Source organism: Scyliorhinus torazame, chromosome 15 (genome assembly GCF_047496885.1).
Source record: "Scyliorhinus torazame isolate Kashiwa2021f chromosome 15, sScyTor2.1, whole genome shotgun sequence".
NCBI lineage: Eukaryota > Metazoa > Chordata > Chondrichthyes > Carcharhiniformes > Scyliorhinidae > Scyliorhinus > Scyliorhinus torazame.
Genome location: NC_092721.1, coordinates 205295865 through 205308432, shown reverse-complemented (window position 1 = coordinate 205308432; position 12568 = coordinate 205295865). Strand labels below are relative to the sequence as shown.

Below are 12568 nucleotides of genomic sequence, written 5' to 3'. Positions count from 1 at the left end.
TGTACTTTGAAAGTTTATTTACTTTTATTCCAGACAGGTTGAACTCAGCACATTTTTCTCAACATTCCAGCCATACCCAATTCACACTTCCATCTGTTAAATGAGTGTTTTGGTGACATTCTCCTTTCCCTCGTCCCATCTATCCACAGTTTCTCCTGCAAACTAGCTGTTTGGGGAGGGAGGTGTGATTCAGTTCCACAGGCTCTGTACCTCACTTCAGTGGTTGTTGAATGTACAAAGTGAGTGCCAACCACATAGTCAATCCCAAACCCACCTTCACTTCACACAGGCACCAGGAAACCTCCCAATGCAGGATCGTCCCCAAAGCTGCGAGAACAAAGTCCCATCAGCCACACCAGCTGCAGCTCCCGGAGGTACATCTCCTGAGAAACCCAACAGTCGCAAATTTTATTTTCTTTAAAAGGAGGAAGAGACAGGCAATTATAAATGACAAGGTGTTTGCAAAAAGGGTTCACTAGGGGTTCTGCACAAGGTCAAATCGGATTTTATTCCCTTGTTTAAAAAAAACAAAATCACACCATTCCATCATGAAATTGATTGAGATACCAGGAGATATAACTGCATGACCCACTGTATTCCAGACTGGCAATAGCCACACCGTTTAAACTGAACACGGGCAGAGAACAAAACACTGGATACGGACAGACCTGTGGAGGTCAGTTAAACGACAATCGAGTTCCTCAGTTAGAGAGGATGTAGACAAAAAGAAATAACCCAAACAGATTAAAAGGCTGAAAATTAAAAGCAAGGCTGAGAATACGGAGTGTGTCAGGTTCAGGAGAGAGAGAGAGAGAGAGAACAACCTTTAGCAAAAATCTGTCACTTGAATCTGCATACATCTAAACTGTTAACCCAATTCTACAACTGCATTCGATCGCACAGGAAGTGACAAAGTAGAAGCAGAGTTAATTCAAACAGCTTTCAGCCCGTACCTTGGCATGGGTTTTAAAAAAAGACATGGTCACTCCAGCGAAGAGGATGGAACTTCACACTCCCTCCCCACCCTCACTGCCCGCTGTTTCAGAGAGCTCATAGTATCTGTGAAATAGTAACGGTGCAACCAAAATCATACACACACAAAACCCAGGGAAAAGCTGTGTCACCAACAGTTTGGATCCCATGTCAACTGCTGAGGAAAATGCTGGATTTTCAACCAGTCTGTGGAAATCAGAGGGGAAAATTAAAAGCAAAACAATTTGTACTCCGTGATCAGGTGTGCATCGTGAAAAAGGAAATGCTGAGTAGATCGGATGGGGGACCCAAGTATTTAGGTATTGGTACAAATCCCATTCAGTGGCTCGATAAGGTGGGGGGGGGGGGGGGGGGGGGGAATGGGATTCGGGAATAAGAAACATCTATTAATTAAATTCTCTATTCTTCTTCACTGTATCGAGTCTGCTTACACTCGAATTCTGATAAAGGAGTGAAATAACTCAGACAGGGGATGGATGCAGTAAATTAAACCAACCCTTTGCAGAGCAGTGGATAAAGACACAACAAAGCCCAGTTTCTGGATCGCAGAAAAGATCCCCCTCCAACTAAATGAAAAATGAATGTTAAAATGATAGTTATCAGATAGGAAAGGGAAGCTCAAATCTCTCGGCTACCAAGCAGATGTGGGCGCTTGAACACACACCATGGGCACATGCCACTGTACCAGGATATTTTAAACTCCGAGCCCCTCAAGACAATTTATGGTCATTTTATCAAATTCAGATTCACAGCTAATTAGTGACTAAGTGAGGTTATGTGATTGAGGAATGTGGTCCTCACACATGGATTTGTATCGAGTCTTCTGCATCCACATCTATGCCAGTTACTGTCCACCGGGACTTTAGGGAGGACAGAAAATTACAGGTGAGTAACTAATTCCACCTTCGGAGCAATGCTCGCAGTTCAGCTTCCGAGATCCTGTCGAGATGACTTTGCAAAGCTCTGGGATGAGGTTTAGGTGGCGATAAATTAACAGAACATGTTCACTATGGAAACCGCTGCCCACTAACCAATACCATCTCTCTACAATTCTGCCCCTCCCAAGGTGTGTGCAGTGGCCCCCGGCAGGGGGGAGGGGGGGGGCTCACACATGTGCAATTCAATGTCCATTACTTACCCTTACCCCACGTCCAAACCGAAATAAACAGAATAGCAGACGCCTTGGGCAGTGCGGGGGCAATTTACACTAACCGACAACCACCTCGTTCTAACGTGTCCCCAACACACTTTTTCCTTTGAGTAACCGAGGAAGAGGAGGGGTGGTAACAGCAGACAGGTAATTTGAGTGCCAAGACTGTGTCAGTACAGCAACAACCCGCAGCAGCTCAACAACCCGATCACAACAACACTCAGAACCTGCTCACACTGCAGAGACGGACAATTAAAAAATGAAAACTAACGACAAACATAGTCAAGACCAATGTTTCACGAGTCTCTCCAGAAACACAATTAGAAATTAAATAAAATAGAACCTCAACTCGGGAAATAAATGGATATCTCATGACAGAAGGATGTGTTTCAGGGAGCAACAAAGGGTTAATTTTGTCAGGCATAATATTTAATAAAAGAAATTCCCACTATCGCTCAGGGTAAATAATGTACAGTTAGTGCTGAATAGGGGAAAACAAATGAAAGTGTGTTTAAAAGCAGGTGAAGTATGTTTCACAAAGTCTCTCCCAGGTCATAAACCACCTAAAGCTTTAACTCAAAAAAAACCACATGGCAATCTAGAAAAATCAAATCAGGTAAATATACAGCACAAGAAGCTTAATTTTAAAAATAGGCGTGATTTACGGGAGCAGACACCCACTGGCATGGAGGTATCTCTACATCTCTCGGTGGATAGTTAGTCCCAATGTTAAAGTCTTCGGAGAATGGGTTCCGACGCAGGTGGAGGGGTCAGGGAATCGCAAACTGCACTACAAGTTCTTCCTTGGCATCCACTTTGATCTGGGAAAGAGCACTTGATGCATAAGCAGCGATTTTAGTGACCTGAGACAAGAGAAACAAACACTGTTGAACATATCTACAAACGCCTCCATCCAGATTTTATTTTGAAAATAGAAACAGGCTGTACAAGTGACATAAATCTCAGGCAGAATGGAGATGATTGGTCAATTCACTACTTGACCAACTGCTATACGTGACTGAGACTAATTTTAACACATCAACAGCATTGGCCTTAAGCCAACACCCCCCCCCCGGGGGCTCGGCCCTCCTCTCCCTCCCAGCTCAGTCATCTTTCCAAGCCCCTCCCCCCCCAGGCTCGGCCATCCTCCACAACACCCGCCATCAGCCAAAGAACCAGCCCTCAGCTATTCCAAGGGCAGGAAGATCATCACTTGTCCATTAAATCATTCCATTGAGGCAGAACAAGTCACCCAATCTCTACAGCCCACCCAGTGCCCAGTAGGAGACAGCGGCTCCTCTGCAAACCTCGGCCATCCGCTTGTGTCTCAACATGATTTTACAGCCAGGAATTGAAAGGGTTAGTAGATTAAGATGACCATACTACTAGTCATCTCCAACACCTTGCCATTGGTGCCAAGGAGAGGGCAGTACCACATACCTGCTGGATGTCTGATGGGGGCACGGGTTCACTGGCCAACACTTGGTGTGGTTGGCTGGTCAACGTCGGCAGGGAAGTGACTCGCTTGCACTGCGTCGAACCGCTGATCATTGCTAACCTCGTGCTGACGAAAAGAACCAAGGCAGAAAGTTACAACCCATCTCAGCATAGAGCCATCCATAACCTTGTAACCCATTCTCCCATTGTGTATGTATCCAATTCCTTTGAGAAAGTTACTATTGAATCTGCTTCAACTGCCTTTAAGGCAGTGTGTTCCAGATCATAACCCGTTACATTAATAAAAGCCCCATTCTTCGGATTCTTTAGCCAATTCCAGTCATTAGGCAGGCCGCAGTGAAAAATCAGTATTCTGGAATTTAAATAACTTTTTTTTAAAACTCGAGGGATATGGGTTTTACTGATCAGATCAGCATTTATTGCCCATCCCTAATAGCCGTTGAAAAGGTGATGAGCTAACCGCTGGAATCCAAGTGGAGATGGAATAAGTACGATAGGCAGAAATGATCTTGGATCGGAAGGTGCAGAGGTAAGAAATACCAAGAGGAAGATGGCACTGGTGGGAGTAGTCTATAGGCCCTCTAACATTAGCTACACTGTAGAATAGAGAATAAATCAGGAGATAATAAAGGCATGTAAAAGACATACTGGGTGACTTTAACCTTTATGTAGATGAGGAAAACCAAATTGGCAAAGGTAGCTATGAGGACGAATTCATCGAGTGTATACGGAGCAGTTTCCTGCTATTTTGAATTTGGTAATGTGCAATGAGACAGGTTTAATAAACTATCTCAGAGTAAAAGATTCCCGAGGAAGCAGTGACCGTAACATGGTAGAGTTTAGCATTCAATTTGAGTATGATAAACTTGGGTCAGAGACAAATGAGCTAAATTTAAATAAGGGTAATTATACGAATGAGGGCAGAGTTGGCTGGAGTGAACTGGCAAAGGAGTTTAGCAGGAAAGACGGTTGATCAGTAATGGCAGACATTTAAGAAAATAGTTCATGATTCACAACAAAATATATCCCAGTGAGGTGGCACAAGGGGCGGCACAGTGGTTAGCAATCTTGCCTTACAGCTCCAGGGTCCCGGGTTCAATTCCGGCTTCGGGTAACTGAGTGGAGTTTGCACTTTCCCACCATGTCTGCATGGGTTTCCTCCGGGTGCTCCGGTTTCCTCTCTCAGTCCAAAGATGTGCAAGTTGGGTGGATTGGCCATGCTAAAATTGCCCCTTACGAGTCCAAACAAGGTTAGGTGGGGTTACTGGGTTACCGTGATAGGGTGCAGGTGTGGGCTAAGTAGGTTGCTCTTTCCAAGGGCCAGTGCAGTCTCGATGGGCCAAATGGCCTCCTTCTGCATAGTAAATTCTATGGTTCTAGGTCGACAGCACTGCTGCTTCACACTGCCATGGATCCAGGTTCGATCCCGACCCCAGGTCACTCTCCATGTCGAGTTTGCGCATTCTCCCCTTGTCCACGTGGGTCTCACCACCACAACCCAAAGATGGACAGGTTAGGTGGATTGGCCACTCTAAATTGCCCCTTAATTGGAAAAAAATAATTGGGTCCTCTAAATTTATAAAACAATATATGTATCCCAGTGAGGAAGGAGGATTCTAGGAAGGGGCTAAATCAACCATGGTTAACCAAGCAAGTGAAGGACAGTATTAAATGGAAAGAAAAAACATAATGTGACAAAGATTAGTGACAAGCCAGTGGTTAGCACTGCTGCCTCAAGGCGCCAAGGTCCCAGGTTCGATCCTGGCTCTGGGTCACTGTCCGTGTGGAGTTTGCACATTCGCCCCGTGTTTGCGTGGGTTTCGCCCCCACAACCCAAAGATGTGCAGGGTAGGTGGATTGGTCATGCTAAATTGCCCCATAATTGGAAAAAATGAATTGGGGACTCTAAATTTTTTTTTTTTTTTTTTAAAAAGATTAGTGACAAGCCAGGGGACTGGGAACATATTTAAATCAATAAAAGATGATCAAAAAATAAAGAAGGAGAAGATAAACTAGGGGCTGTTTAGCACAGGGCTAAATCGCTGGCTTTGAAAACAGACCAAGGCAGGCCAGCAGCACGGTTCAATTCCCATAACAGCCTCCCCGAACAGGCGCGGAATGTGGCGACTAGGGGCTTTTCACAGTAACTTCATTTGAAGCCTACTTGTGACAATAAGCAATTTCATTTAATTTCAACTATGAGGATAAACTAGCAATAGAAAAACAGACAGAAAGAGCTTCTTTAAATATATAAAAAAGTGTGAGAAAAGGTGAACATAGGCCACTTAGCGAATGAGACTGGGGAAATTATAATGGGGAACCGGAAAATGGCATAGGAGTTAAACTAATATTTTGTGGCAGCCTTCACGGTGCAAGACATTAATAACATTCCAAAAATAAAATATCGGGGGTGGGGGGAATAAATACAATATCACTGGGAAAAAAGACTAATGAAGCTACCGGGGCTAAAGGGATGCCCCCTGGATCCGATGGATGGAATCCCGGATATTAAAGGAAGTAGCTACATGGTGGGTGCACTGGTAGAAATCTTCCAAGAGTCCTTAAATTCTGGAAAAGTCCCAGAGGATTGGAAAACTGCCAATGTAGCACCTTTATTTAAAAAAAAGGAGGGTGATAAAAAAAAACAACTAGAGGTCAGTTAGCTTCTGTTATTGGGAAAATGTTAAGAGTCAGAATAAAGGATGTAATAGCAGAGCATTTAGAAATACACAATATAATCAAGCAGAGTCAGCATGGCTTAATGAAGGGGAAATCATGTCTGACTAATTTATTATAATTCTCTGTGGTAACGAGCAGGGTAGATGAAGGGGAATATAATTGGATTTCCAAAAAGCGTTCAATAAGGCTGCTCAAGATAAGAGTCCGTGGCGTTGGGGGGTAATATATTAGCATGGGTAGAGGATTGGCTAACTGGTGGAAGACAGAGTTGGGATAGGAGGGACATTTTCCACATGGCAACCTGTAACTAGTGGAGTGCCACAGAACCTGTGCTGGGGCCACAATTATTTACAATTTTTATTTTCTTGGATGAAGGAAGAGTATGTACTATTCCCAAGTTCGTGAATGACACAAAAATAGTTGCGAAGGCAAGTGGTAAGGATAACAAAGAGTCTGCAGAGAAATATAGACAGGTTAGGTGAGTGGGGAAAGATGTGGCAGATGGAATATAATGGAGGGAAATGTGAAGTTGTGCCCTTTGGTAGGAAGAATAAAGGAGCTGAACATTATTTAAATGGAGACAGACTGCAGAAAGCTGCAGCACAGAGGGATTTGGGGTCCTCATGCATAAATCACACAAAGCTAGCCCGCAGAGTCAGAAGGTAATTGGGAAAGCAAATGGAACGTTGGTCTTTATTTCAAAAGAAATGGAGTTTAAAAATAGGGAAGTCTTGCTGAAACTATAAAAGGCACCAGTTAGACCATACCTGGAATTTTTGGTCCCCTTATCTAAGGGAGTATATACCGGCATTGGAGGCAGTCCAGAAAAGGTTCACTCGGCTGATCCCAGGTATGGATGGGTTTTCTTATGAGGAGAGGTAGAGTTGGTTGGGCCTGTACTCATTGGGGTTTAGAAGAATGAGACGTGACCTTATTGAGTCATTTCAGATTCTCAGGGGGCTTGACAGGGTAAATGCGGAGAGGATGTTTCCCTTTGTGGGAGATTCTAGTTCCAGAGGGCATAATCTCAGAGGAAGGGGTCACCCATTAAGACAGAGATGAGGAGGAATTTCTTCTTTCAGAGGGTAATGAATCTGTGGAATTCTTTACCGCAGAGAGCTGTAGAGGCTGGGTTGTCAAGTATGTTCAAGGCTGAGAGAGACAGATTTTTAATCGAGGGTTACGGAGATATGGCAAGAAAGTGGAGTTTCATATCACACAGCAGACTTGATGGGCAGAGTGGCCGACTTTAATTCCTACGTCTTATGTTACACCCACAGTGCTATTAGGGAGGGAGTTCCAGGATTTTGACCCAGCGACAGTGAAGGAGTGGAAATATATTTTAAGTCAGAATGGTGTGCGGCTTGTTCCCATGTGTCTGCTGCTTTTGTCTTGTAGATATCAGAGGATGCAGGTTTGGAAGGAGCCTTGGTGATATTTGGTTGTTTCCTTCAGGCCCCTCACCTGTACCGCCGCGCTCGACCCCCTCACCTGTACTGCCGCGCTCGACCCCCTCACCTGTACCGCCGCGCTTGATCCCCTCACCTGTACCGCCGCGCTCGATCCCCTCACCTGTACCGCCGCGCTCGATCCCCTCACCTGTACCGCCGCGCTCGATCCCCTCACCTGTACCGCTGCGCTCGATCCCCTCACCTGTACCGCCGCGCTCGATCCCCTCACCTGTACCGCCGCGCTCGATCCCCTCACCTGTACCGCCACACTCGATCCCCTCACCTGTACTGCCGCGCTCGATCCATGTACTCGTGCTGCTCCATACTCTGTGAATCTGCGGCTGATACATCGATGATGTTACTGGGGATGGAAGGACAATCACATTAGTGAGCTGCAGCAGGGGCCAGTGGGATATGTTTTCCTTACCCATCATGCCTAGAGTGCCTTGTCTGGTCACCGGCTCTCAGTCAGCTTCACGAGTAGAGAGAGCAGCCGTGTCGCAAGCGGGTAGCTTCAGCCACAACAGCAAATCAGACACAAAAAACACACACAGGGAGAGACCAAGTGGTCCCAACCACACACTGCAGTTTCAGAGGCCCTTTAACACCCTTCCCCCTACCAGCTCATACACTCCCCACACATCCTTTTGAGGCCAAACAGACCGAAAATAAAACTGGACAAATGCTCCCGAAATCCTAAAGGCATCCAAGCATGAGAATAAGTTACACTGGATCGTACAGCACAGGCCATTTGACCTAACTAGTCCATGTGGTGTACATGCTCCATATGAGCCTTCGCCCAGTGTAGTGAATATCATCAGGTTAACCTCATATTCCATTCTCCCTCATCTGCTGAGCTTCCCCTATGCATCCAATCTATCTGTCTCAATCACCCTTTGTGGTGAGTTCCACATTCTTCCCACTCTCTGGGTACAAAGAAAAAAGCTCCCCCTCAACTCCCTCTTGGATTTATTAATGACAATAACAACAAGGACAGCACGGTGGTACAGCGGTTAGCACTGCTGCCTCAGCACCATGGTGGCACAGTGGTTAATAATAATAATCACTTGTCACAAGTAGGTTTCAATGAAGTTGTGAAAAGCTCCTAGTCGCCACATTTCGGCGCCTGTTCGGGGAGGCTGGTATTTGAATTGAACCCGCATTGCTGGCCTTGTTCTACTTTACAAGCCAGCTGTTTAGCCCACTGTGCTAAACCAGCCCCTAGGTTAGCACTGTTGCCTCACAGCGCCAGGGACCCGGGTTCAATTCCGGCCTTGGGTACTGTCTGTGCGGTGTTCTCCCAGTGTCTGCGTGGCTTTTCTCTGGATACTCCGGTTTCCTCCCACAGTCCAAAGCTGTGCAGGTTAGGTGGATTGGCCATGATAAATTTCCCCTTAGTGTCCAGGGATATGCAGATTGGGTTACGGGGATAGGGTGAAGTGAACAGGGGGTGGACATGTGTACAGCGCTCATTTGAAGGGTCGTGCTGGTTAGATGGGCCGAATGGCGTCCTTCTGCACTGTAGGGATTCCATGATTGTACAAGAATCCCAGAGGTGGGTCAGTAACTAGGAGGTGATTGGCAAAAGAATCAACCTGGGGACAGTGAGGAAACATGTCCTATTTTCCAATTTATCTCTGGCAAGGCCCAGCATTTTGTGTCCCAATTGCCCTTGAATTGAGTGTCTTGCTGGACCCCATCAAAGGGGCAGTTAAGAGTCAACTACATTGCTGTGGGTCTGGAGTCACATGTAGGCCAGACCGGGTAAGGACGGCAGATCTCCTTCCCTAAAAGGACATTAATGAACCAGATGGGTTTTTACAACAATCGATGATAGTTTCATGGCCGCCGTCACTGAGACCAGCTTTATATTCCAGATTTATTGAATTTAAATTCCACTGGCTGCCATGGTGGGATTTGAACCCACATTCCCAGGGCATTGAACTGGATCTCTGGATTACAAGCCCAGTGACACAGTGATTTGTGATCTGGAATGCACCCTTGGAAAGAACGGTGGAAACAGATTCAACAGGAAACTCGGCAGGGAATTGGGTAAATACTTGCAGGACAATGGGGAAAGAGCAGGGGGCCTGGTACTCATTGGACAGCTCGTTTAAAGAGCTGCTCACACACGAAGGGCCAAAGGGCCTATTCCATACACATCAGGTGATGTTTATATCCTGTACGCAGAGAGAATCAAGTTCTCCATCTTGAACTCCTATATCAGGCCAACCCAGAGTCTTCTCTTTTTGAGAGAAAAGAGGCCCAGCCTGGTCAATCGACCTGCTACGTTAGATCTTCCCAGTCTGACAGCTTCCTTGTAAATCTGCCCCTTTTCTAGACTCAGTGACAGTTTGGAAGGTGGGCCCACAGGCGACACAAGTGCCAGCCAATGACCATCTCCAAAAAGAGAGGATCTAACCATCACCCCATGGCATTCAATGGCATTACCATCACTGATTCTCCCACTATCCACACCTGGGGCTTTCCACTAAGCACAAAACTGAACTGGACTAGCCATAAAAGTACTGTGGCTACAAGAACAGATCAGAGGCTAGCAATCCAGCAGCAAGTAACTCACCTCCTGACTCCCCAAAGCCTGTCCATCATCTACAAGGCACAAGTCCCCTTGCCTGGATCAGTGCACCTTCAGCAACACTCAAGAAATTTGACACCATCCAGGACAAAGCAATCTGCTTGATTGACAAAACATCCATAAACATTCACTCCCTCCATCAACGGCGCACAGTGGCAGTCGTGTGCACCATCTACAAGATGCACTGCAGTAACTCACCAAGACTCCTCAGACAACACCTTCCAAAGACTCCTTAGACAACACCTTCCAAAGACTCCTTAGCCAATACCTTCCAAACCCACGACCACCAACATCTAGAAGGACAAGAGCAGCAGATACCTGGGAACCCCAACACCTGGAGGTTCCCCTCCACCCTGACTTGGAAATATCTCACCGTTCCTTCACTATCGCTGGGGCAACATCCTGGAACTCCCTCCCTAACAGCACTGTGGGTGTATCTACACCACATGGACTGCAGCGGTTCAAGAAGGCAGCTCACCACACCTCCTCAAGGACAATTAGGGATGGGCAGCAAGTGTTGTCCTAGCCAGTGACGCTGGCAACTGACCTCAGGATTGCCAGGTATCTGATAGAAACATCACTTGTACATCAGGCCATTAGAGGCTGAAGTCAATCATGTCCAGGAAGCACAGGGAACATCAATATTATTACTTGGCAGCTAACCCCGTGCTGTACCTGTCCTGGGAGTGTTTGATGGGGACAGTGTAGAGGGAGCTTTACTCTGTATCTAACCCCGTGCTGTACCTGTCCTGGGAGTGTTTGATGGGGACAGTGTAGAGGGAGCTTTACTCTGTATCTAACCCCGTGCTGTACCTGTCCTGGGAGTGTTTGATGGGGACAGTGTAGAGGGAGCTTTACTCTGTATCTAACCCCGTGCTGTACCTGTCCTGGGAGTGTTTAATGTGGACAATATAGAGGGAGCTTTACTCTGTATCTAATCCCGTGCTGTACCTGTCCTGGGAGTGTTTGATGGGGACGGTGTAGAGGGAGCTTTACTCTGTATCTAACCCCATGCTGTACCCATCCTGGGAGTGTTTGATGGGGACGGTGTAGAGGGAGCTTACCCCAAAGAATCCCTACAGTGCAGAAGGAGGCCATTTGGCCCATCAAGTCTGCACCGACCCTGCAAAAGAGCACTCTACCTGACCCACTCCCCAACCTGATCCCTGTAAACCCGCGCATTGATCATGGCCAATCCACCTAACCTGCATAGCTTTGGACTGTGGGAGGAAGCCCACGCAGACATGGGGAGAACATGCAAACTTCAGTCTCCTGGGTCACTGGGGCTGTGAGGCAGCAGTGCCTACCACTGTCACCACCATGCCGCCCTTTCCTCAACAAAACGCAGAGAACACAGGTCCCTCGCCCAGAGGTGGACATTAAAATGCCCTAACCTTTCCCCAGTTACCAGCAGCTGCTCCTACAACCAGATCTCAACTTCAATGTGACAGGGTTACAACATTGACATTTTTTTTTGTAATTTAGAGTACCCAATTCACTTTTTCCAATTTAAGGAGCAATTTAGCGTGGCCAATCCACCTACCCTGCACATATTTGGGTTGTGGAGGCGAAACCCACACAAACAGGGGGAGAATGTGCAAACTCCACACAGTGACCCAGAGCCGGATCGAACGGACAGATGTTGAGCAGGACTTGGTCAAGCAGCTTTGGTGCTGCAACAGTACCTCAGAGGTGGTGTTCAAATGCGCTCGGAAACCAAATTCAACAAATAGAAGAAAGCGTGTTGTAAAAATCCAACAGGCTTCCTGGGTTTCTTCAGGGAAGAGCATGAATCTTGTATCTGCTCTGGGTTCACACAGCAGTGTTGTTGATGGAATACCCTTGGGAATTGGCAGTGGTTTAACAGATTTACACATCCCCGAAATATGGATGTTTTTTTAAAGGCACTGTTAATGGTAACCCCAGTTACAAAGCTGCACTCAAACACCATGACAAGAGCCGTTGCAAAGTAGAGCTTCACTAAATGGCCGAGTCTCTCTGCATGTGATTTGATAAAGGTGCTCAGACAGGTTGGCTGATCTCTGTGGGCAGTGATGCTGTCTGCAATTAGCCCCCTTGCATCTTTGCAATCACGCAGCATGGAAGGGGGGCCATTCGACCCATCTGTAACAGACCCGCTCACACCTCTCTTTCCCCAATGTCCTGCAAATTAAAGTATTTCTCCAATTCCCTTTTGTAAGTTATTACGGAATCTGCTTCCACTGCCCTTTCAGACAGCGC

General features: G+C 46.6%; 1 protein-coding gene across 1 annotated transcript in view; it reads right to left on the bottom strand.

Moving 5' to 3' along the window:
- The window catches only part of lamtor1 (late endosomal/lysosomal adaptor, MAPK and MTOR activator 1), a 29722-nt gene continuing 17154 nt past the window's right edge, over window positions 1-12568 (bottom strand). The window contains exons 3-5 of the mRNA XM_072477491.1: window positions 8015-8092; window positions 3584-3707; window positions 1-3006 (exon numbers count right to left, since the gene is read on the bottom strand). Coding sequence (XP_072333592.1) covers window positions 2914-3006; window positions 3584-3707; window positions 8015-8092 — 295 coding nt within the window. The 3' untranslated portion in view covers window positions 1-2913. The remainder of the gene's footprint in view (window positions 3007-3583; window positions 3708-8014; window positions 8093-12568) is intronic.